The 27,765-nt window shown below is 37.4% G+C and overlaps 1 protein-coding gene across 1 annotated transcript in view; it reads left to right on the top strand.

Moving 5' to 3' along the window:
* Positions 1-25,020, top strand: part of dhrs11a (dehydrogenase/reductase 11a) — a 29,513-nt gene extending 4,493 nt beyond the window's left edge. The window contains exons 2-7 of the mRNA XM_027132843.2: positions 18,406-18,615; positions 21,454-21,548; positions 22,604-22,733; positions 23,450-23,542; positions 23,632-23,697; positions 23,797-25,020. Coding sequence (XP_026988644.1) covers positions 18,406-18,615; positions 21,454-21,548; positions 22,604-22,733; positions 23,450-23,542; positions 23,632-23,697; positions 23,797-23,838 — 636 coding nt within the window. The 3' untranslated portion in view covers positions 23,839-25,020. The remainder of the gene's footprint in view (positions 1-18,405; positions 18,616-21,453; positions 21,549-22,603; positions 22,734-23,449; positions 23,543-23,631; positions 23,698-23,796) is intronic.
* The last annotated feature ends 2,745 nt before the right edge of the window (positions 25,021-27,765 follow it).

Raw genomic sequence — 27,765 nt, 5'->3', positions numbered from 1 at the left:
TCACCATAGAAAGCAACTGCGATGAAGGGTCAAGTTCTTTGAAGGTGTGACCTCCCACTGTCACACTTGGCTGACGATGTCACTGTGGCTTGTCTCTCTAGCCTTTCGTATCATCTATGTTTCTTTTAGACCTTTATCACTGACTGGTGTATAAACTACAGCCTCTTCATCTGTAGCATGAGTCCAGCTTGCCTTGCATAACATTCGACACTCTGTATATTTTTACTGTAATTGTATCATACGACACATAAAAGCCACCTGTTCACTATCGAGTGGAAAAACTGCATTATGGACTGTAACACATTTGTATGCTTCAAATCATCAGCTGCAGCATTCTGTGGTCAGAGCAGGGAAAAGATGCCAGCTTTCATATACTAACTCAGCATCTCTTGGTGCTTAAACTGGGCTTCAAACCAATAACTCTCCATATTAAGCCTGTTCCTTGTGAGCGACTAGTTCCGCGGTACAAATCACAGACATTAAACATTATATCATTTGTACAGTTATCTTGCAGACCAAGGTACTTATCTTACAGACACCATATTTACTGTGGAGTAAATTACCAGGATTAACAGAATTGATTCAGGAACCTTGATTTAGACATTGTCCATTCTCTATTTATTTTTGCATAGAGTATATTTTCTCTCTCTCTCTCTCTCTCTCTCTCTCTCTCTCTCTCTCTCTCTCTCTCTCTCTCTCTCTGTAATCACAGAACTGTCTCTTCACGATAAAGTAAAAATACAGAGAAAATCAGGCTGTTTGCGTCATCTTATACACCAGATGGATGATTTGTAAGGTTTCCTCAGAAGCTTCGCTTAGTTCTAAATCTTCTCACATTGCAGTAAGAGATGTTACAGGCTTCAGGAATTAAATTGTGGTATATTTTTAGTGCTTCACTGTAAGTTTCCGCTGGTCTGGGAACCTTACAGACAATTATAAGCATAAGCGCAAAACCAATCTCAAGCTCAACAGCTTTTTAGCAATGATACCCACCATTAAACTCAAACTTAAACTTAAACTTCCTTTTAGCATGAGCTGTGAATGAAGTAACCTGCACCACCATGTAACCCAGCACCATGGAACACTTCTGATCAGACCTCACTGCACTGATAAACTCCAATTACTTGGTGCACAGATATGGCTCTTGACCATGCATTCTTACTCCGTGGATGGAAAGTGTCTCCTATGCCGTTATGCATCAGCTGACTCCTGACAAGCTAACACCAAAGGTCATGTTGCAATTCTAAAAAGGGAATTTATCCAAAATATCTAGATATTTTTAAAAGAATTATTGACCTCCAAAACCATTGATCAATGTTCCACATCCTTCAGTACTCCAACAGTTCTAAAAGTGTGATACTGAACTATTTAGCCCCCAAAGTGAGGACCACAAGAAGACACAAAGAATATAGAAAAGAAAAAGATAGAGGTGGAGAAGAGAGGGAAATGAGATATTTGTTGAAGTTTGCCGATCAGTAATGAATAGTGATGGAACGAGAGGAAGAGTGTTTGTTATGTAATCTCTGAGTGAGCGTTTCCTTGAAATCGAGAGCACAACGTACGGCTCAGTGCGGTGTGCATGCAATACTTAGTCAGCACGATTCCTGCTCAGATCATTGCTATGTCCTGCATGTGCAGTATCTCTATACAATCATTAAACCGGAACATTCCACTGACCTTGGCAACACTGTTGAAGTGAGAAGTAAGCATGTGTCTGTATATGTGAGTACATGTGACCACGCGTGTATGATTCTGTGTGTGTGTGTGTGTGTGTGTGTGTGTGTGTGTGTGTGTGTGTGTGTGTGTGTGTGTGTGTGTGTGTGTGTGTGTGTGTGTGTGTGTGTGTGTGTGTGTGTGTGTGTGAGTGAGATGTGGTAGCTCAGTGGTTAAGGTGTTGGGCTACTGATCGGAAGGTCACGAGTTCGAATTCCAGGTCCACAAAGCTGGGCCCCTGAGCAAGGCCCTTAACCCTCAATTGCTCAGCTGTAAGTCACTCTGGATAAGGGTGTCTGCTAAATGCCATAAATGTAAATGTGTGTGTGTATGAGCGCGTGTGTGAGGTTGAAGAAATGCACTTAAGACCTTGGGATGGTTCTTCAAATTCCCCTATTATTACTCCTTTCGTTAAGATCTAACCAGATCTAACCAGATCTAACCAGTTCTGGTTAAACAAGAATTTCAAAGCTCATTTAACTTAAGTAAATCACAGCTTAAGACGGATAGATATCAGTATAAAAACAGGTTAGGCTCTAAGTTTGCAGGTCATAAGTTCATGAACAAATAAAGAGAAAGTTAATGATGACATTCAGGATTTAGTCAGTAGATGAGTGGGTAATAAATACTATGTGCACTGAATAGGAATAGTACCAGTTACATAACCATGCATTAATACTTATACAGCAGGCCATAGTCTAAATAAGATAAAAGACACAGACACCGATTGGTGAATATCATAAATCTGAGGTTTCTGACCTCTGAGCAACAACAGAATTATTGCCAAATTTTAAATATGGAACTTAAATGATAACATGAAATGTATATAACATACTAAGGAAAACTTAATATTCTTTAGGGCTGTACATATTTGAAAGAAAGATGATACATGAGCTTGGTGCATCTCTAGCCAATGCCCTCAAGTGTGATCTTGCCCCTGTGTGGAAAATGTCCCAGTTTCAGAAGTGCACAATTTTTTATTGTTATTGTTTCTAGAATGAACTGTAAGTAGATGCTAGAATTGTATGTTAAAGCCAAACACCACAGAAATGAGATATGTTACAGAGAATATATGTAAATATATGTTATGGAAAGATAAGCCACACACTGCCAGTCATTCTGAAGATGAAGACCACTCTTAGACTGAGTTACCGGAGATCTAATTAGTTCCAGTGCACTAGTGATGCAAGTGTGCATCTTTCTCATGACATCATGATACAGGATTCCCTTCTGCTGTGGAGAAAGCAGCGAAAGACAACGAAGTGTAACACAAAGAATCAAAACACTTTAGATATAATTTATCATTTATATACAATGTTGTGTTACTTGTGACAGCCAGGGACTGTAGGCTTGTGGCCCTGGTGTGGCACTGGACAGCTTCTTGAATGTTTGAGCTTGTCACCGTGGAGTCTCCACACATGCATTTTTTCATTCATTTCTTTCTTGTAGCCTGGGCAATAAGCCGAGTGCAGTTTTTATTTTCTCATCATTCAGACTTTGAAGTGGAGCATAATAAAGCAGTGACTTTACAAGTACACACACACACAAAGTGTACACGTTCACTCTGGCAGCCTGCCTCATTAATTCTCCATCACCTCTGTTCATTTGTATTTCTCTGTCTTGTTCTTGTTCTTCTCTCTCGCTATAAACGTCACCGTATCCAACCTCAGTGTCACCAAATGCTCTGATTTGTCACTGATTCGCAAATGAAGCCTGACAGGCCTCTGTGTGGTCTGACAGAGCTTGGCGTTTAATGGAAATTACATTTTATGTATTTTTGCATCTAATTTGCCTTCCTTTTCTTGCCCTTTATTTATATTTTGAAGTATTTTTTATTTTGAAAAATTCCTGTTCTTAGCCAGTATTTACAATTTGTCACTAAAGGTGGTGGATCCACTTGGCCCCCAGGATATTCAGATGATGTAGAGGAACTAAACCTAACTGTAGGGGTACCTTATGGCTTTTCTGTGAATCACGCTGACACATTCAAACACTTATCTTCTGATCAATGCCTTCAGACTTCTGTCAGTATAAGTGGACAGGCATGAAACTGCTGAATAGCTGAGTATCTAAGCAGTAGGCCACGACTCACTCACTCACACACACACACACACACACACACACACACACACACACACACACACACACACACACACAGATTTAGCTAGCTAGTGTATAGCTGTTTTCTCTTTTATATATAAGCAGAAAGACAGAAAAAAACCTGTGGCAAAAGTGTCAGAAGTTAGCATTTTCCTCAGATGTGCTAACACAAAATGACAGAACACTGTTGCTAACCAACTAAAATTATGAATGAAGACTCAAAGACGTATTACAAAGACATGTCACCTTTCATGCTTTTATTTTGCTGTGAGCGGGATATCACTACATTCCTTGCATGCTTTTTTTTAAAGCATTAGTCTGCATTCAGACAACAAACTTTACCTCAAATAGCAGTTCACAGAAAAGAAACACACCAGGAACTTAAACAATTCTTGTAATCAATATACAGGAATTAAAATAGATGACAAACAAACAAACAAACAAATAAACAAACAAACAATAAATAAATACATTTTTTAAGGATTCTTTTTTTTTATTTCAGTTGAATGTTTTCCTTTTAGGAACGTTCAAGATAAATGAATAAATATTCTTAACAATAAAACAATCATTGTAGAGAATAATCTATTTCAACAGTAATTAAGGCTTTTGTGAAATGTTACCTAAAAATTAGTAACAAACCTGCTTTACTTTTTTTTTTTATCTGTGGGGGAAAAAACACCGTAACACTGAAACGAGTTGAAGTTAAACCTTGCAAATTTGCTAAAAACCAAACTAGCCAGTTAGTTAATTTTCTCACCACACAGAATGCATATTTTTTTGCTAACACATTTGAACGATTTTTTTTTTTCATTTGCTTGTAGTTTGTCTTTTATGGGTGTTTAGCAGTTTCCTTTATTTTAATTCTGACAAGCAGTGATAATAGCTGTATATAGCTTATAAATCGATCTATGTAAACGCATTACACAGTTCTAATCAGTGTGCAAGTTTGTTTTTGAAGAAAAAGCAGTTCATTGTTATTTTACAACACTGCTGCTTCTCGTGTTCCTCAAGCTCTACATATAAGCCATTTTATTTATGCGGAAAATGTGTGAAAAAAAAGGATGGAAAACACCAATTAAAGTAAATCCATGAAACAAAAAAGCTACACAGTGACCAATGGATCCAGTGCCACAAAAGAAGGAGGATGCTGGCTAACTGAGTGGTATCACAGACAGTGAGATATATGAACTCATATGGGTTCAGTGAGTTCACTCCAACCATGAAGTGAAACGGGAGATGGAAAAAAACCCTGACTGAAATCATCTCTAGTGGAACACGACCTAATGCTTGTGGGCATGTTTTTTAAAGGTGTAGAGTCATGTTCTATTAAAAGAATGTGTATGCGAATGTTTAAAGATTTAAAGACTTACGTGATATGTCATAATAATATAAAGCTGATGACTGTCCACCCCTCTAAACCGTCCATGATGGTTTAATCCGTCTGTGGTAAAAAGGGAGGGGGATTCACAGCGGGGTTACGGCTTATTATCTCTTTTTCGCTGTTTTCACTCTATCCATCATTCTCTCTCTCTCTCTCTCTCTCTCTCTCTCTCTCTCTCTCACTCTCTCTCTCTCTCTCGTTGTCTCTCCTACTGTTGTTTTTCTTCATTTATTTATCTGTCCTTTACTCCATTTTTTGTTTATGCTGTTTCACAGTTTCTCTTTGTCTCAGACCTTCTCTTCTCTCATCTTTTCATTGACTGAAATAAATATCTAAAAAAAAAAACTGTAAAATGTTGTAGATGATGCAATATTAAGCACCGTGTTGTAGTTAAAAAGGCTTCATCCTCTTTTATTTAAAAAGGCTGTTCATCATAATCACAGATGTTTCACATGGACATTATGTTCCAGCTTTGTATTTGACTGTTAATCCTAAGCTTGTGTGCTGTTTCTAGCAATTTCTTTGGAATAATTCCTGATTCTTGAATTGTGTTTCTAGATCCTTAGCTCCATATTATCAGGTTGATCGAGATCGCCCACACAGTGTGGGTCGAGAAAGGAAACAGTGATATTTAGAGAATGCAACATAAATCGCCTCCTAACTGCGATACAATAAAGGCCTCTGTTTTGAAATGGCGAGAATTAGGAGTGTCCTTTTTTTAGATTTAACACAGCACAAAAATAAAAAAACATAAAATAAAACACGTAAAAATATCCCGGTTTTAATTCTTTAGCATGGAAGACCTGGAATATTATCATTTCCCAGTTATACATATGAGATGATTTATATAAACAGTATAGATAGTATAGTCAGTCTTATTATTTATTTGTTTGTTTGTTTACAATTTTTGGAGCATTGTCTATATCTTGATTAAATATTCAGTATGTTCATATTATACTGATGTAACATAATTTCACAAAATCTAAATTGAACAAAATCTATCTATCTATCTATCTATCTATCTATCTATCTATCTATCTATCTATCTATCTATCTATCTATCTATCTATCTAGAATATACATCTACAGAATATATGTCTATAGATAAATAAAAAACATGAATAATGTTTTTAGGAGAGATATGCTACATATATTTTTTAGAAAGAAAAATAATAATTTTTTTATTATTTATTGTTTAATATTTTTTATTATTAATTATTTTTAATATATAATTAAAAATAATAATAATTATTTTTCAGATTTTTATTAGACTTGTAAAGCACTGGAATACACACATTTTGTTTGCCTGTGTTACAGGTTCTCCATCTGATGTTTTAGGTTTTCACATTTATGTGGCCTTGGTGTGCGTAATCACGCTTGGACTCCTGAAAGTTGACCTACCTTGCCTAACTTTTAGTAATAGTTTTGTTATTCTACAGCACTAAATACTACTTTTCTGGCTGCTTGGGTGGCACATTAAAGGTCCTTTCTTTCCCAGTACCCTTCTTTTCCTGTCAGTTTGCTACAGAAGTGATCTTTGTCCATAGGATGATTTATATCTTGTTTTGAAAGCTCAGTATTCACTCAGGTGAGATCTTTTCTTGGTTGTTGACTTTGACACATACCTTTTTTAGGATGTTCCTGATCTGGCCCACTGCTAAATGATAAAATATATGTCATTTCTATACATACAAGAAGTGCACCCTTGACCATATGTTACTCTGGAGTACAGTTGCACAGTTTAAGTTTGGGATAGTGGGGGAAATGAGGTGTAAGAGGAAACCTGGGATTGTTTGTTTGGGATTGTATCCAAAATTCTGAATCGATCTTGCCTGTGGAATCAAGACCAGACACTGTGCGAGACAATGAGAGACAATGAAATGTTTGACATCACATTCATTTGGTTTCTGACTAACTCTTGCCTTGGGCTAGCTTGCTTTTTACACACCATGCTAAATGAGACTGGATTGCCTGCCATGCATGATTTCCTCCAAATGATTTCGATAAAAATGGGCTCGCTGCTGTTTTGATTCGGCACCACATCTCTCTAATGGTTAAATTATAGTGCCTGCCATTTGGAGTGGGGATGCCATTGTTTCTTTAATTGCTGATGGCTGAATTCGTCTAATGAAATACACTATAAGGACAAGTCCCATTCATTCAGAATCCTCTCCATTTATTCAGGAAAGCATGTGTTTGTCTGAAACTATTACATCTCATGTCTAGTAATAAATAGTGACTTCTGAGCAGAGATGTATGTGGAAAAAGCTGTTCACCTCATTGTTCAGATCGTAGCCTAATGGTTAGAAAGTCTGACTCTAACCCTAAGGTTGTGGGTTCAAGTCTTGGGCCAGCAATGCCACGATTGAGATGCCCTTGAGCAAGGCACCGAACTCCCCAACTGCTCCCCGGGTGCCGCAGCATAAATGGCTGCCCACTGCTCCGGGTGTGTGTTCACGGTGTGTGTGTGTGTGTTCACTGCTGTGTGTGTGCACTTTGGATGGGTTAAATGCAGAGAACAAATTCTGGGTATGGGTCACCGTACTTAGCCGTATGTCACGTCACTTTCACTTGTTCTTAATAGTATTTTGCATGTGACACCTTCCTGAATATGTGGACATGATTAAAATTCTAACTAAGATGTTTCATTAACCCCCGTGACCCGAGGTAGTTCGGATAAAGCGGTAGAAAATGAGTGAGAGTGAGTGAGTGTTTCATTAACGGAGCAATGATTTTTTAGATACATTACAGAAATAACATAGTTCCCATTCAGGAATATCTGAACTTGTTTGTTTGTTCGCGTAATTAAAATGGCTTTTTTGACTTTCACTTTGAATTAAAGGTTATTGGTGTAGGTACATCATTAAAGGCATAAATAATAATGTTAATGGGTGGTGGTGATGTTAATACAAACGTGTGCGTGCGTGTGTCTGTGTGTGTGCGTGTTCTTTAACCACAACCTGCATGTTCACATGTTGCTGAAACAGCATGAGGTGACTTTTCTGGCCGCAACATATCCACACTCATGCTATCTTTGTTCAACACATTCATGACACCTCAGTCAATGCCAAGCTCTCTCTCTCTTTCTCTGTGTGTATGCATTTCTCTTTCTCTCTCTCTCTCTCTCTCTCTCTCTCTCTCTCTCTCTCTCTCTCTCTCTCTCTCACTCTCTATTTTTATGTAGTAGTTCCTGCCTAAAGAACATCATTTCTCTTGGCATACTTGGCATATAGCTAGTCTTGGCACACTGAACATGCCAAGCCACACATACTCGTGCGCTCCCGCGTGCGCACACACACACACACACACACACGCATGCACACAATTCTTTGGCTATAGAAACAAATCATTCACAGCTTGTAAGACTAGCAATAAAAGGATTTTGTTATCTTTTCACAATAAACTGTGATGCTTTCCTTAAAGAAGACTTAATTCACTGAGCGCACTGAGCTAAGGAAGTTTTCTGCTGCAGGGCAATTCTTCACGACAAAAGGATTTGCGCTTTTCAGTTCTTCAGTAACGTCTTATGCTGCATATTTCCATTTTGTTAACTTCAAAAGAGAGAATAATTAGTGGAAGCTGGTGACAGAGCGACCGTTTATAGATGGTACGTTATAATAAGGTAATAAGATATGTTATAACAAGGCACGTAATAATAAGAACTTGTTCTGTTGACGTTTCACAACATAATTATAAACATACAACACAACATGCCATACTTTAATTAATTAAAAAGTCATTGTTGGTAAATTGCTGTGGGTGAACTCTATCTGTTATTCCACCTCACCCTTTCTAACTGTTGATCCATAAACATACTTTCCGTCCTTAACACCAAACACAGTATCTCTTCAGGCGGTCTTCTCTGTCCTCTAATGTTTACAGTCAACTGTGATGTCCATTCTTACACTTGGCTATAACCAAGACGTTCTTCATTAAGTTCCCAAACTTGAAAACATGTAACCATAATAGCAGCTAATCAACAGGACTGCATGATAACACTCTCTCACTCTCACTCACTCATTTTCTACCGCTTATCCGAACTACCTCGGGTCACGGCAGCCTGTGCCTATCTCAGGCGTCATCGGGCATCAAGGCAGGATACACCCTGGATGGAGTGCCAACCCATCGCAGGGCACACACACACACTCAGACACTACGGACAATTTTCCAGAGACGCCAATCAACCGCCAATCAACCTACCATACATGTCTTTGGACCAGGGGAGGAAACCGGAGTACCCGGAGGAAACCCCCAAGACACGGGGAGAACAGGTGGGAATCGAACCCCGACCCTAGAGGTGTGATGCTAACCACTATGCCACCGTGCCCCCCCTGCATGATAACATCAGAAATATAAATGGGATTATTTCACAAAATAACACAAAAGAGTTTTACACCATCAGAAATTATGTAAAGACGGATGAATAGATAAATCTACTAATAGTTAGTTTTAATTATAAGACCACTAAGGTACTAAGGATGTGGTAGCATAGTGGTTAAGGTGTTGGAATACCGATCGGAAGGTCATAAGTTTCGATCCTGGGTCTATTAAGGTGTTATTGCTGGGCCCCTTAGTATTAATGGATGGATAGATGGTCCCTTAACCCTCAATCGCTCTGTTGTATAAAAATTTAAGTCGCTCTGTATAAAGGTGTCTGCCAAATTCTGCAAATGTAAACAGGGAATGAAAGCTTAATGCCATTGTATAAATTGTTGATGTTTAATAAGTCACTTGGTTTACTTGTTTTTACAAGTTTACTTGTTTACAAGACAGAAAAATTTGCCATGCTCTTTAGGTGGGTGGGGCTTGCGTTCTCTCGCCTGACAGTCACACCAACACTGGCCAATCGTCTCTGTCTCTGAACTCACGCATGTGAAAGAAGTCAGATATCACTATACTCCATGTGTTACTCCAAGTTAAACAGAGCGTTCAATTTATTGTCATTCTAGCTATAAATAAGTGAAGAGTAATAAAGCGCAAAAAAAAAATCTAAAATATATTGATGTAATATATTATAGAATAGTCACAATAATGTAGAAAAATATAAATCTCACAACATGAGAGTGGGAATTTTTTTCTTTTTTTAAAGATTTTTCCCTGTGTGTTATTTTATGGAGTTAATATGTGTTTTCTTTCTCTAAGAAATAAGTGAAGGGAAGAAAGAGATGTGTACAAACATTTGAATGGTGGTATAAATGTTTAAACATCGAGGAAGCACGAAATAATAGACGTGAGCCGTGAAACACAACAAAATTGGCAGTTTACACACACACACACACACACACAAACACACACAAACACACACGTATAAATAGAAAAAATACCATAAATAAATATATAAAAAAAATTAAAATGGCAGATTTTTCTTTCCTTTTTTTTTTTTTTTACAAATTATGCAAGTACTTGCTGGATAAAAATGAAAATACTGTAGTATTTGAATAAAGATTAAAAAAAACATACACACCATAATCGTCTCCACATGACTTCTGACATATGTTTATAGTGATGTCATCATGAAAGATCTGAGAGAGGATTCCCATTTGAGATATGATCCCCTGGACACATTACAGAGAGAAACTAGCTACAAAACACATGAGAGTTTGCGCCCTGTGCATCCCCTCTGTTCTCACCTTTTCTTTCAGACTCAAAACTAAAGAAGTTTATGACCGTATGATCTTACGGTGCTACAGATTTTTACCCAGATGCATACAAGCAACTTAACTAATGCTGAAATCATTTTTTTTTTCTCTGATTACTTTTAATTGTTTTATTGTGAGCACTCTGAAAAATTGCCTCTTCTATTTTCCAGGTCTAATGTAGCATCTAGTTCATCAGACAGATCAGTATCACTCGCGGATAACTGATTTAGAAGATTTACTGTAACTGTAACTTGAATTGAAGTTAAACTTTATTATAAACTTCGTACAAGGTTAGATGATCGATTTCTCTGCCCATGCTGGAAATTAGATTTAATGACTATACGGAGTGGGTCACATTATCTGCCTTCAACCTTTGAACTGTAGCAGACGGTATAGAGAGTGAGGTGTGTGTGTGTGTCTTTGTGTGTGTGTGCTTATATAAGCATCTAAATAAATCTAGTAGCATTAACATTTTGTCAGATGTAAATTTATGCATAATAAGTGACACTTATCCATAATGGATGTGATATTGATTGAGGCGTCTGTGTGTGTGTGTGTGTTAAAGCTGTCTATACTTTCCATAATATATCCATTTTTAAGGCAAAGGGAAAATAGCTGTCACTTTTTCCCTCAAGCAAAGATACATTTCCATATTTTTACATTTTACATCCATTAGACAAATGACGTGAGATTACATATAAGGTGTTTATTTCCATCAGGCACATACTAGAGCTCAATTATAAACTCATTTGAATCGCAAATGGCAATTTATTCATGTCTGTGTATAGTAAATAGGAAGCTACTTGGGATCCAAAGCTAAGTTAAAGATGGAAATGTTTCTGGAAAGTTCATGTAAATGTTATGCTAAATATATACTCTATACAAGTTTGTGCACCTGCACGTGTATGTGAATGGTGGAGCTATTCACAGCACTCCCTTCTTTCTTTCGTCACCGGAACATAACCGGTTTATGATCGCAGTGCCACTTCCAGCCTCTGCAATCAATCAGATCGATGTCTTCGACACAAAGGTCAAGAGCACATGCAGGAAATGGATCTGTGTGTAAGAGTGAGTTGTGTACAGCATTGATCAATAAGAAGAGTGTGTCTTCAGTGAGGGTCCTGTTAGTAGGCTCTCTCTCTCTCTCTCACACACACACACACACACACACACACACACACACACACACACACACATACACACATACACACATGCATTTAGCTAGAAGAAGTTGTATTCTTGCAGTGTGTCTCCAGCATGTCTACTCTTGGTGTGTTGGCATGTGTGTGCGAGACGTTGCCATGGTGCACGATGTACAATGTCTTTGTTTTTACTCGGACACTGTGCACCATTTGTGCTGTGGGATGTTTTCTTGGGGTTTTTTCTGATTGGTCTGTGTTTTTCTTTTTTCTTCTCCTCCCTTTTTTCTCTCTGTCTTTCAAAGCTTTCAGTTTTCACTCAGCTTCAGCATCCACTTTCTTTCTTCTCTCACTTCACGCTTCCTTTTCAGTGTTTTCTTATTAGTGCTTAAAAATGTAGATGTTAATGAATGAAAATGTTTAGTATTGTTATTTAAATTCATGCGAATATTAATGAGTCTGTCACTTTTTTACCACCACACACACACACACACACACACACACACACACACAGAACAAACAGCATTACTGTGTGCTTTTTTGCATAAACTACAGATAAAGGTTTATTCTGCTTACACTTGGCTGTATTTTAGTGTCTGCTTACATGCATTTAGAGCTCTTTTTTCAAAATAAAAGATGAAATTAAATATATAAATAAAGATTATTCATCCTTTCATTTATAAGTAAATAACTTATCAGGGTTGCTGTGGATCAGGGCCCGTTTTCATGAAAATTCTTAGTGAAAAGATTTGTGTAGGGATTATTTTTGTGAGCGATTATTTTTATATGATTTCAGAAACAGAGCCAAAATATTTTAGATTATATTCTTCCGTTGTGGCATTTAGAAATATGTTCATGCCTCCGAAATAGAGACGAAATGCAATAGCGGCAGAAATCATATAATTTGTCTCTATGACATTTCTGCACTGTGTTGGAAATGTTTACATTTACATTACATTTATTATATTTATAACATACAGATGTTAGCACATCTCTAATATGATATGATCGGTCATGAATGTGATCCCTACACGATATAACCTCAAATGTCTTAACATAAAGACAAAGTTAAGGATTATTATTATTTATTATTATTTTTCAGGGGAGCACGGTGGCTTAGTGGTTAGCACGTTCGCCTCACACCTCCAGGGTTGGGGGTTCGATTCCCGCCTCCGCCTTGTGTGTGTGGAGTTTGCATGTTCTCCCCGTGCCTCGGGGGTTTCTTCCGGGTACTCCGGTTTCCTCCCCGGTCCAAAGGCATGCATGGTAGGTTGATTGGCATCTCTGGAAAATTGTCCGTAGTGTATGATTGTGTGAGTGAATGAGAGTGTGTGTGTGCCCTGCGATGGGTTGGCACCTCGTCCAGGGTGTATCCTGCCTTGATGCCCGATGACGCCTGAGATAGTCACAGGCTCCCCGTGGCCCGAGAAGTTCGGATAAGCGGTAGAAAATGAATGAATGAATTATTTTATTGGCCAACCAATCACAGTCTTAGAAATAATGTGACATACCTAGTAACAGGGTTAAGCCCCACCTCCTCTCTAAGATAAAAAGACTAGCTCCAACCCCTGACCGTATTGACCCGGTCTATCACAGGGCACCATGTGCACACACACACACAGACACACAAAAACACACACATACCCACACCTAGGAGTGATTTTGTGAAGCCAGTTCACCTACAGATGTGTTATACAGTGCAGTGGGAAAAGTCTCAAATTCAGAATTGAACTCCATTTTAACTCTACTGCTTTGAGCAAGCAAGATCTTGCCTTTGTGATCCTACCTGTTACTGTCATTAAATGTTTTTGACACATTGTTAGATTTCAAGGTCATGTTTCAGGTGTATTTTGGTTGAATTAGATTTCTTATAAATCTATTATAAATGGATTCACCCAGCAAGAAGCTTATTTGAAAAACAATATATATATAGAGCGGTTTCCCATTGGAATCAAATAGTGTTCATCTCCAGGGATTTTCATTCACGACATTATTCTTATCGTGGCCTGTGAGCCTATACACATTTTTAACCCTATTTACCATGTTTACCAGTATTCTGGTGTTCCTTTCTGCTGTTGGAATAAAATCAACTCAGTATAAGCAAACTAATTATTTTCTGGCTAAATGAATATAATGTCCCTAATACGGTGAAAACAGGAATACTTAACCACCACTGTGGAGTGACACTCAATGGTGAACATTAACAAAACAAAACAGGCACTAATTTCATTATTTGGTCTCTGGTAAAAAGAATTATACAGACTAGGACATATTCATTTCCCAGAGAATGACACTTAACCGAGTGGACGTAAGGTATCGCATGCTTTTTATATTGAAACGGCTGTGAGCAGTCGAACAGGATGAACTGGAACATAATAGCTTTGACCAACAACATGTGTTCATGTGAGTGTGAGCTGAAACGCAGTCTGCGCCATCTCGGATGTGTGGGTACACACATTTATTCTCACACAAGCACACTGTGGACTAACGCTTTAACACGACGCAAGCTGCTAATTATTATGTGTGCTTGGAACAGCTCTCCACAGTGCAGTATCACACCACTGAGGTACAGTACAGTGTGTGAATGTGTTGTGTGTGTGTGTGTTTGTGTGTGGGAGACAAAGTGCTATCGTCATGGCATACTGGACATAGAGTCAGAAAGCTGGGAAAGCTATATTTACAGTGAAATATGATGCCATTGTGAGTCTATTGTAAGGTTGAGTGTTTTGTTAGACAGTCTACTTGATTTCTCAAGCTGTGAGGCACAACTGTATTTGAATCCTGCAAGCTGGTCAATTCACTTGATGTATTTTTTTTTTTAAGGTCTAATGTCTTTTGGAGTTTTGTGCACCACTGATGCACCACTGATGCTCATAAAAAATGCACAGAGTGGTTCAAAGAAGCAGCGCTGCGTCTGATTGCTTTCTAGCTCAGACTGTAGATTCATGCACTCTATAAGTGACAGCCGTGTTTGGTTTGTCTGTTTGGGCTGATATTTGTCAACCTGCTTTAACGAGAGATCGGTAGCACATCATCAACGGTGATTTGAAGGCACGTGAAATACAGTCGTGGATGTACTGAACGTAGATTTGTGGATTATTTGCTGTCATGTGGATTGTTTGCTCTAGGAGAAACTTAGAAGTAGCTAGTAAATGTAACTGTTTTTTAGTCTATGAACTGCTGTCCTAACATGCTGTACGTATTTAGTAAAATGAGTCTGAATGATCAAGAACAGTTCATTTCCTGTTTGTTTCTGTGATACAGAACCTTACAGTACAGCATACTGCTAATACAGAGAGCTCGTTTTGTCAACATTGCTGTATGCTAACATTACTGCTGTTGTTGGTAGCAAATTTACCACAGAAGCTCTTGCTAATAGTAAAAGGAAATAAGCACACAGTGGCAAGATTTTTAAAAAGAAACATAAAAATTCCCTTTAAAAAAAATTCCTTTTTTCTTCTTGTAAATAACATGTTTCTTTTCCCCAGACAGTCTGTGCTAATTTGTGTTTCTAAGGAGTGGCTTACTATTAAACTTGATCCAAACTTTAATTGGCCCATACTGTTCTCTTCCCTCCCTTCTCATCTTTCGTTCTTGTTCTGTTTTCCTTTCGCTCCATTTCACTTTCAGATGGAATTTGTGTATTTGATCTGCTTAATGATCTGAATACTTTCCAAGATGCTCGGTGTACTAAAGCTGCATGGTGTTCTGCTTGATTGTGTGTGTGTGTGTGTGTGTGTGTGTGTGTGTGTGTGTGTCTGTGTGTCTGTGGGTCTGTGTGTCTGTGTGCGCTACTGTAGAGGTAAACTGGCACATTAGGCAACCTAAAAGAAATCAGTGTGTAAGTATCTGTTTTCTGTATTGTTTTTTGTTGTTGTTGTTGTTGTTGTTGTTTTTTTGCTTCTTATTATGTCTAGCAGGTGGCAGAGAAAGAGAGAGAGAAAGAGAGAGAGACAGAGAGAGAGAGACAGAGAGAGAGAGAGAGAGAGAGAGAGAGAGAGAGAGAGAGAGAGAGAGAGAGAGAGAGAGAGAGACAGAGAGAGAGAGAGAGAGAGAGAGAGAGAGAGATTGAAAGAAAAAAATTGGATTGTACATGCCTTATACAATATAGCATGATATTGGTCAGGAAAAGCTGAAGAATAGAATTAATAAAAAAGTACATAACTAAATCAATAAATGTATGAATTTCTTATTTTTGTAGTCAAGACCACAGCTTTTAGTATCACTACATTATATATAATTCAGTCAGGGAAGGTGGATAAGATATTAAAAAAATGGAAATATGAATAAGCATGCAAATGGATAATTCTTCTTAAATTAGACATTTGTAGTCTAAAATTTTGCTTTGCTCCAGATACTTTCAGTGGGGTGTACTCATTTTGTCATCACCCTAATTATTTAAACTGAAAAATGTGTATTTTAAATTAAATTATTAACTTTACTTTCATGTTATAAGTTAAACAGATGTTATATTAAACATAGTCTTGTCTTTACACTGAGTACTGTATATATCCATGCTCATAAATTAATCAGTAATGTTGCTGTATTATGGCTAAGGGTTTTGATTTAATTCTGATCTGGTCTTAAAGGAGTATCCGTGAATCTTCCGAACGAATCCCTATCTATAGCTCTATACTGTATCTTGACTGATTACCAGAGATAAAATACTGTTTACTAAAACGGTAGAGGTGTAACTTGTGGCTGAGGATAATTAAATCTAAAATTCACTAGCTCAGTAAAACCCTATTAAATGTCTTACTTTCCATTGATATATTTATTTATCATTTCTGTCCATTTTTCTTAAATCTCTTTCGATTTTTTTTTAGAAAATGTTCACACCCTTATGTAAATATTGAAAAGAAATTCAAATGAAAATGTGTTATATATATATATATATATATATATATATATATATATATATATATATATATATATATATGTGTGTGTGTGTGTGTGTGTGTGTGTGTGTGTGTGTGTGTGTGTGTGTGTGTGTATTTGTATATGTGTAATTTAAAATTTATTATATATTACGTAAGAACCCAAACCCCATTTCCCTGGATCCTTAGGTCATACGTCATGACCTGCAACAGTCGATAACATAGTTATTGTCTCACATAGTCTCCTTATCCTACAATCCTCATTGAGCTAACAAACAAAAAAACCACTTCAGTCACATGACACACGTCAACATTCTCAATCAGCGGCCTTTTGAGCAAGCAAGTTCTAAGCAGTTGATGAGTTTGTCTTTGTCTCGTGTTCTCTGTTTGCTGATTGCATGGTTTTTATTTATTTTGATATTATTTTGTAAAAATCTGCATTTGTAGACATTTATTAGATATATGGATTGTAAAAATGCTTTAATTACCAGTCAAACCAAACATCAACACGATGGGTGTTGACCTGTACAGATCTCGTAATGGTAATTAATATCTACAGAAGCAATTTAGAAAATTAGGATAAAGCACAACAGATCCGTGTGATGGTGCAGTAAGTAGCATTTTTGCCTCCAGTTCAAACCTGAGCTCAGATTGTTTGTTCTTATTGTGTCCTTATGGGTTTCCTTCTGGTTCTCAGGTTTCTTTCAACCTCACAAAAAATGTGCATGCAGGTTGACTGGAATGCTAAGTGTGTGTGTGTGTGTGTGTGTGTGTGTGTGTGTGTGTGTGTGTGTGTGTGTGTGTGTGTGTGTGTGTGTGTGTGTGTGATTTCTGTATTTTTATGTCTAAATACAGACTTCTAAATACTGGCCAGGATCTATATATTTTCTGATTTTTTTTAGCTTCGTAACAGAGTTCTGAGATCCACAGGGGCACGAGATTGATCAAAAGGTAAAAATCTATTGAATAGAACTAATAACTGACTTGCTTTAGCTGCATTAAATACTTCATTTTGTATGTTGAGAAATATGATAATAAAATCAGGATGGTACTGATTGCTGTGGACTGATGAGATTTGCTGCTACTGTGTTTCCATTGAGTGTTAGTCTTGTGGTGCACAGATAACTGTGTTCTCAAAGTGTAAAGCGGTAGGGCCTGTTTTTTTTCCCTGTTCATTTATTTTAAGGCTATATCATCAGAAATATCATTAAATGTTATTTCATATATATGTATTTGTTTGTTTGTTTGTTTGTTTATTTTTGGGTTACTACTTTCTTTTAGGAAACAATGATCTTTGCCTTGACCATTTCAAAGAATGATATATATAATGAGTTTTGAGGTAATACATCAGATTTTTTAAAAAAATGAAAAGAAAAAAGGTTATGTGTTTTTTTACCCGGCAGAAATTTGATTTGATTTTGGATCAAAGAAATTAGTTTGTATTCAGAGTTATTCAACAGTTATCCACACTTACTACACCTTTATTAGTTTTTGAATCCTATCACTACAAATTCATACAGAGTCTTATATATTTCTCCCTTTGTTTCTCTCTGCAGAAGCTGGCAGCTGAGTGTCAGAGCGCGGGCTACAGCGGCACCCTGATCCCATACAAATGTGACCTGTGCAACGAGGAAGAGATTCTCTCTATGTTCTCTGCTATTAAGACCCTGCTTCAGGGGGTGGACGTGTGCATCAACAACGCTGGCCTGGCTCACAACGAGCCTCTGCTGAGTGGCCGCACTGAGGGGTGGAAGAACATGCTTGATGTAAGACATACACATTGTCAGTTCAGACTAATGCATAGTTCTCCTGATCGTTTAAACAATGCAAAACAATCTATGTTTGTGTGTCAAAACCTGCAAAATCTGCATCAATTAATGCATCAGGGAATTTTATTCTGTTCATTTTCTTTCGCTGAGCCAGGTCTGGGTTGTGGGGCATCAGTCTACAAAGAGAATCACAGACCTCCCTCTCGGTAGCCACTTCTCCCAGCTCCTCTGTGGGGATACCCATGTGTGCCCCACTCTGTGTCCCACCAATCCTAGGAACTATGTTGTTGGGGCCCCTGGAAGCCCCCAAAGTCCATGGGCAAGGGGCCAGACTAAGAGCGATTCATAGGTCCTTAAAAAAGGAAAATCTAAGGAACCCAGAGAGCTTGCACAGAATAGGTAAACCTTTGCCCCACCCTGGTGTCCAGGATTTTATCTGTGGCCCTTGTGCTCACAGGCCAAATATGCAATATAGAACTGCCCTCATATGGGCTTATCACCTGCAGTCGTAGAAGTAAGGATCTGGTGCATTGTGGATCGGGTGGCAACTTGGGTGGCAAGGCCTTGGCAGGCAGAGCTACCAAAACTACTGAAATTGAATGTTTAACATACTTAAAAATCCTATTTTTGCTTTTGTGTGTGAATCCATTTAACTGCTCGTGCTTTAAACTTTCTTTTATATGATTTTGCCCCATAATCACATGATACATAAAGTCTAGAAAAAAGTTAACTCCTAAAAAAAATCACTCAATCCCTTTACCAGTACACATTCAACCCTATGAAATAGTTATATTACAAGTCACATGCTCTACCAGTTTCCAGTGGATGAGACGAAGAAAATAAAGTCTGTAATCAATAACTGTGTGATATTGAATGACAAGGCCACATACTATTGTGAAATATGACTGTCTACCAAAGTTACAGAGGTAAAGTAAATTATTCTAATTTGGAATAATACATTTTATGTAAATGATTAGAACGTCATTATGTCCTCGTAACATTACTGTAGCATGGTTGTTAATTAACCTTGGCTTTTGTGTTTGCTTATTGTATTCTAGACTGAATAGGATTTAATTGGATTCTCTTGATGACGTGTGTGTGTCTGTGTGTGTATGTGTGTGTGTGTGTGTGTGTGTGTGTGTGTGTGTGTGTGTGTGTGTGTGTGTGTGTGTGTGTGTGTGTGTGTGTTCATAGAGTGTAACCATGAGAAGAAAGTCATATACATGTGTCAAAAAATTGTATTATGTTAGTTTATTTTCCCTGACATGAATATAATCTGTGAATAGGTCTTTTTCTTCACATAAAGAATACCCTTCAAGTTCGGGCCTCAGGGTGAGAGCCTGACGTTACCCCACACTGATGTTTGACTTCAGAGGCCCCTGTATTTCCGCTTTATTGTCAAAGTGTTAATGCTTTACTTATACAGTGTGTTTCAACAAGCTTCGCACCATCCATTATTCACCAGAAACGTCTCACATTCAGCAGTTAAGCATTTTCCATGCATTTGTATTTGTTGCCTTGAATAGCAATGCTGTGTGTTTGTGTGTGTGTGTGTGTGTGTGTGTGTGTGTGTGTGTGTGTGTGTGTGTGTGTGTGTGTGTGTGTGTGTGTGTGTGTGTGTGTGTTTTGTTCCAACCTTCCTTTTCTGCTTCATTTACGCTCCAAATCCTGAATGACGGAAATGTTTCAGATTTACAAAAAATGACATAGAAATGTCAAAAGTTGGGGTTTTTGCTTTTGTCCTAAACTCAGGTCATGTTCTTCCTCTTTCTGCATATGTTTCTTACTGGTTTCTTTTTATCTCCCAAATATATAGGACTGGCTAGGCAATATTGCCCCTAGGTGTGAATGAGAGAAGTGTAAATTGAGGGTGAATTCTTTCCTCACACTTAACATTCCTTGGATAGACCCCATCTATAGACCCCATCTATTACTTTGAGATCCATGAATCCAGACAACTGCATCTTTGCACGCTTTTGCTCATGCTGTGTAACATGCTCAAATAAAAGCTCTATCGCCCTTTTCTGTACACCATCCATGACCTTAGAAACGTCTATGATTGGTTTTTGCCGATGTGATAGACAGCTTAGAGGGACAAGGCCATCCCTCGTACCCAGAAAGCACAGCAGATTTTGTTTACTTGGCTCCCAACCGTGGATGGCTTTGGCATCATTGGGATTCAGGCTCATGCACATATTTAATAATATAAATTAACATAATATGGAAAATATGGAAAAAGATGAAGGTATATCCTTAAACACAGTGGAAGTTATTGCACACATAGCACATACAAGGAGTCTGATATCAGTACAGTACAACCATCAGTGTAGATGTAAGCCATAACGATAATGTATAGTGTATGGGGTTGTGATTGTGATGATGTTATTGGCTCAAGTTCAACAGTCTGATGGAGTGTTTTAATATTTTCCTTAACGTAAACATCCTGTAATTGTATTAAATTAAAGACAGTAGGAAATTAAACTTGAACTGTTTCACCTTGTTAGGTCATGTTCCTGCTTATACATACTGTATCAGTGTAAATCACTAAAAAACAAAGTTCTTATTTTTCCATAATCTTCAGTCTAAATAAACTGACTTTTGCTAACATAACAAATGGTGCCAGTTAGATCTCGATGGACGATGCGTCCCGTATCAATCTGAAACACTTTTATTCGATCTCTTAAGCCCAGGTGTCTTTACTTAGGTCAGAAATAGCCAGAGCTACATTTCGCTAAATTATGTGGGAGACGGAATGAGAAGAAATGTGATTGGGTTTTAGTTAGATACTGTGCTCCAACATCATTCACCATTCATCTGTTGCAATATCTATTTTAGGTAAACGTTCTCGCGCTGGCCATCTGCACACGTGAAGCCTACCAGTCCATGAGGGAGAGAAATGTAGACGATGGACACATCATCAACATCAACAGGTCTGATCCTGAAATGTTCCTCGATTAAAGCGCACATCATAGTTTTTAACCTTTTATAGTTATGTCTACTGCAGTAGACCTTGTGAAATAAGTGCCTATTATGGCTTATGTTGTAGCCAGAGGTGGGTGTAGGTCACACATGTGCAAGTCACAAGTAAGTCTCAAGTCATGAATGTCAAGTCAAAGTCAAGTCGAGTCTTTTTTTAATATTTGTCAGTCTCAAGTCACAAATATGCGACTTAAGTCTGACTCGAGTCAAATCGAGTCCCCCATCTCAGCCATCTTAAGTCCGGGTCAAGTCTCAAGTCATGAATGTCAAGTCAAAGTCAAGTCGAGTCTTTTTTTAATATTTGTCAAGCAAGTCTCAAATATGTGACTTAAGTCTGACTCGAGTCAAGTCGAGTCCACCATCTCAGTCATTTAACTTAAGTCCGAGTCAAGTCTCAAGTCACGAGTGTCAAGTCAAAGTCGAGTCGAGTCTTTTTTAATATTTGTCAAGCAAGTCTGACTCGAGTCAAGTCATATCTCTCGAGTCCCCCATCTCAGGTTGTAGCAGCTAGAAAAACTTTCTCACATTTTTCTTTCTCTATTGAAGTTTTTATTTCTCTATTGAAGGCAAAAAAGGCAGATTTTAAGTGACTTTAAACTGCAAAGCTGTCTTGATGTACAGAAACTTACTCTGACATCTTCAAGAAAACGTCTCCTAATAGCATATCAGCAATTAAACAACATTAACATTACAATTACAAGTATATGTGTAACTTGTTACTATAGAAACAATTTAGCTATTATTTCAATTTTGGAGCTAATGTTATAGAAAATTAATCAGCAGCTTCTGATCCATAAGAATCCAGATTTCTGCAGCGTCGTGGGATTCTGGGACACGGATTTAAATCACTGTTTGTTATTTAGAAAGATGAATCAACTATGATGATATATGGTGACCTGTTTTTATAAAATGGTAAAATGATCAATTTCAACCTTGACAATGTTGGTTTATGAGAATATATATAAGGGTTGAGTATGAGGTGAGTGTGTTGTCATGTTGTGTGCAGTATGGGAGGACACAGGATGGTACCGAGTGCTGACGAGCATTTCTACTGTGCCACCAAATACGCAGTGACGGCGCTTACTGAGGGGCTCAGACAGGAGCTAAGGGAGGCCAAGACACACATCCGTGCCACGGTAACACCTCACACACACTCTCTGGCTATATAACACCTATAGCTATATAACACTTATAAGCCGTTTCAACAATATGCAGCAACGCATTGATGTTTAATTAATAAAAGTTTCCTGAGTACTGATAAAACAATAATAGAGATACATGTTTTTATTACTACTAATCATGACAGTCAATGTTAATCATTTATATAGTATAAAAATAGGAACCAGGGGCACAGTGGCTTAGTGGTTAGAACGTTCGCCTCACACCTCCAGGGTTGGGGGTTCGATTCCCGCCTCCGCCTTGTGTGTGTGGAGTTTGCATGTTCTCCCCGTGCCTCGGGGGTTTCCTCCGGGTACTTCGGTTTCCTCCCCCGGTCCAAAGACATGCATGGTAGGTTGATTGGCATCTCTGGAAAATCGTCCGTAGTGTGTAATTGTGTGAGTGAATGAGAGTGTGTGCCCTGCGAAGGGTTGGCACGCCGTCCAGGGTGTATCCTGCCTTGATACCCGATGACACCTGAGATAGGCACAGGCTCCCCGTGACCCGAGAAGTTCGGATAAGCGGTAGAAAATGAATGAATGAAAAATAGGAACCTGTTTAAGTGTCACACATACTGTATGAATTGTAATACATTCATTTTCATTCAAAACAAGAGATTTATGCTACTTTTCCATGCTAATATGATTTCAAAATCTGAACATAATGTAATTTTATGCTGTCTTGTTCTGGACAGTGTATATCCCCTGGCATAGTGGAGACAGAGTTTGCCTTTAGACACCACAACAGTGATCCAGAGAAAGCTGCTTCTGTGTATGAAAGTATAAAGGTGAGCCAAGTGTGTGAGTGTGTAGAAGTGCGTGGTGTCATGTATTAGATCCTGTGGTAGTCTTTAACTTTTTATATGACTTTGTTAAGTGTTTGAAAGCTGAAGACATAGCCAATGCTGTCACCTACGTCCTCGGCGCCCCTCCACACGTTCAGGTGAGCGTTCGCATGTTTTCCTTCCATCCTCACTTTGTATCTGTCTCGTGATTTCAGCTCGAATCGGTTTGTTTTCTCACTCCGCCTTTCTGCCTGTAGATCGGAGACGTGCAGCTGCGGCCGGTGGAGCAGGTGTCCTAGTGACGAAACGGAGACGCGCCGAAGGAGAGCGGAGAAGACTCAGAAGCAGTGTCTCTCTGGCAACAGCTGCTGGAAAAACTGTACAAATAGATTTGAAACACAGAATTGAAAGGGAATTAGGGGTTTGTGTGTGGTTTGAGGAAAACGTAGCAAATCTGAAAATACGAAGCTTGTGTGAGAGGGAACTGCTCCATGAGAGAGGGAGAGGAAATAGGAAAGGAAGGAGAGAAAGAGATATTATTGGTACTGTTCCAATTAACACAAACACTGCTGCCTCAAAGTGAAGGGGATTTTTGTTTTTTAGTCGACAGAAACTGGGAAAATGGAAACAGGGACCATGTAAAGCTGAACAATGGTCCCCACTTATGACTACAGACCAGAATGCAATCGGTTGCACATTTTTTCATTTCTTTTTTTTTCTTTTCTTTTCTTTTTTTTAAGGTTGTTTTACATATCTGTTTTGAAACAAGACAAAAACACTCACTCAGTGTTCAGAAAAATATGTGCAGGAAACACTGTTGCAGTTATAATGGATTCATTCATCTCGTATAAAGGCTTTTAATCCATTCATATTGTGTTAGAATAGTACAGTAGCTGCTCTAGAAGTGATTTGAATCTATTCCGTGCTAATGTAACGTATTCCCAACTAGACTTGACAAAATTGATCTTTTTCACCAGTAGCTATAATCCAGTAGTGTTAAATGTGAGTACATTTTTCAGAAGCCATTATTAGATTATTAAATTTGCCCTTAAAAATAAAAACAGTTTGCTTTCCTCTCTGAAACCCGACTTCCATCTGCTTTTATCTACACAGAGTTCACCCTCATATCCCAATACTATCCACTCATAAGCTGCTGAAGTATAAGACATTATTGGTGTTTTATAAGACTTTATACGACCCACACACACACACACACACACACACACACACAAACACACACACACTGCATTATAATTGTTCCGTGTTAGCACATTAATTACTGTATTTTTTTTTTTTTTTGGAAGTATTCTAACTTTAGATTGTATGTAGACGTGTTTCTCATAATGTGTAACTTTCTGTAAATTTGTTCATTTACAACCAATCAGGAGTCCTCTGAAGTACCTCTGAATTTAGTGCAGAGCCTGAGCTGATGCATTGCAGACGAACAAACGATGATGTGCTCATGTTATTTTTTAAAGCCTGCAGCCAGTGCATGATTTTTATCCAACCCGAGGTTATGCTCTTAATGAATATCTTGATGTCATGATGTAGAATTGTTTTTTGCACTTTGGACTTTAGAGAGAAAGCGTAAAAAAAAAAACACTGACACCTTTCCTAGAGACATGTGACTAACTTTTATGTGTGCTCATTTTAAAGAAGCTCCACCTTTAAAATAACTGTTCATGTGTACAGATAAGATATTCTCATGAACAACATAAACCTTTAAAAAAAAAGATTATTAGTGCTGTGAATGGTGTGCTGTCTTTTTATTTCCTCGTATTCCTTTATCTTTTTTTGAACAGTACATTGTTGTTCTGAGATTGTTAATCAGTATAAATAAATTTATTATTTTATTGCTGCAGATCTGATATAAAATTAGTCAGAATGCCATTTTTCCCTTTCTGTTGGGATAACCTTTGCAGATAAATTTTAGATGCTTATGTACAGTACAAAGCACTGAGAAACACAAAGCAATGGGTTTGATATCATCATTTTCTTTAAAGATTTGTGTGAAATAATACTTAAATTCTTAAACCCAGAGTGTCTTCTTTCATATGAGCCATTAAACACCAATGTGGAGTGTGACATGACAAAGAAATTCAACACTGAACATGGACTCAATAAAACAAGTGTGAATCCCATTGTTTGGACTAATATAAAATAATTTTCTCTGATAATTATTCAACATAAATAAATCTTACGCAATCTTCTAAGACTTCATTTCCTTGGCCTTGAGACCCAAACAGATTAGAAATTCATCTTACTGTATTACACACTGCAGATGAGTCTGTTTAAAAATCAATGACAAAGCGATACGATGGAGCCTGTTTTATTCATCTTGTACCACTGCAATTTGTCAACAATTCTGATTTATTTATTTATTTTATTATATAACAGCATTTCTGATTCTTTATCCATTTGGAGTTGCTTTCCATTTCAATCTTTCCTGTCCACTATCATGAAGACTTCCTTGTGTCTGAAACATAAAGGAACAGCTTTTCCTTTGAATGTTACAAAAATCTGTTTAACTCTGAGAAGTAGCAATAAAATATTAGAACAACAGCATTAACATAAACCTGGGATGTGTTGAAGTCAGCGTTACTCTCAGAGCTCGTGTTATAGAACCTATTCTGACCAATCAGACTCAAGAATTTGACAAGGCTCTTATATAAATTATTATAAAGCACTGTTTTCAGAAAGAGCTCATAAAATTGCTTTGATTCTTCCATGTAAATGTCCAAAAACTGGAACCCCATGTGACATTTTGTCTCAATCTGGTCATCATTTTAAGTTTTACTTTACACTTAAGTTAATCAACTTAAATGATATTATTCAGTAACTACTATAAATTATTTAGTAATTGCAGTGAAACTAATAATACAAAAAGAAAGGAGTGTAGTAACAAAACAAAGAAATATTTTAACCCACTGATGGCTTCTGGGAGTTTAAAGGATAAAATATTGTGATGTTATAATGGTACCTACTGTATTTAACAGCTAATATACCATCAAAACAAAAGATCGACTTCAAGTCTAATAAATTACAGGAAGACTTTAAAACATTATAAGAAATTATCAGGTTAGGATCATTTTTGTGTACTCAAAAAACACATACAGTAAATGCAGTTTGGAGTACACCGTAAAGTTTTCTCAAGGGTTCTTTGGACTGGTAAATGTTCACTAATACCAAAGAGATTCTACTTGCATTCTTTTCTGTAACGCTATCCCTAGTTAGAACCTTTATCGGTTTTGCGAAACAGATAATTCATTAGTGTACAGAATTATGACCAATGGCAGGTTAAACACAGACCTACTGGGAACAAGCAGGAGATTAAAGGTTAAAGGTCAAGTATAGTGCTTGAAATAAGCTACAAGGATTGCGTCAACGGATATTTGTAGCAGCCATCTTGCATATATGTAGCTGATACCATGTCTGAATGTCTAACAGTTACAGGTCAGTATGGGGCTGAGACTAAAAATTAGCTGCATGATACTGACTTCATCAATATTAATCAAAATACTTGTCTTTGATCACTTTTAAATAAGGGGACTTCTTCATCAATGCACCAAACAAAATGTCATAGTCATAGGCCCATTGACTGTAGTTTCTTTTCACGTATAATATTTAACTTATAAAGAAAATGTATACATGTAAAGTAAAATCTGTAAAGTAAAGAAAAAAAGGAACTGAAAAACTACTTTTTGTTAAGAATCTGCTATAAAGGGCATCAAAGTTTCATTTGTTTACAATACACCAATTCTGTCAGGTACACTTTCTAATACCGGCTGGTAAGTTTGTTCCTGTATCTTGAAGAATTTATACAGGGAATATCTTTTTAAATCCATCCATCCAGTAAAGTTATTATAATTATAATCTGCACAAGTGTACATAGAGATTGTTCTGGTGGCTCAAGTCTTGCAACACCTTTTTATTACTGATGTTTCTTTTATTTTATATTAAGCTGGAAAGCATACCTTAAGTAGATTGTATCTAATTGTCACCGTATCTCTAACGTCAGCTTCAGAGTTAAGAATTATAGTGGAAAAAACAAAAGAAAACAAAAAACTAGCACACAAAAAATATACAATATTTGGTTTAGCTTGTTTATTATTGACAAGTTCAGATTTTTTGGTTATCTGTATTATTAAAATGTGCTTTGTGAGGTAAAAAGTGTGCTGCTTTTTGTCTCTAAGCTAGCTATTTAAAACTCTAGTCAATCATTTAAA

Source organism: Tachysurus fulvidraco, chromosome 26 (assembly GCF_022655615.1).
Source record: "Tachysurus fulvidraco isolate hzauxx_2018 chromosome 26, HZAU_PFXX_2.0, whole genome shotgun sequence".
NCBI lineage: Eukaryota > Metazoa > Chordata > Actinopteri > Siluriformes > Bagridae > Tachysurus > Tachysurus fulvidraco.
The sequence above is the reverse complement of the archived record's forward strand: the minus strand, read 5'-3'. Positions and strand labels throughout refer to the sequence as shown.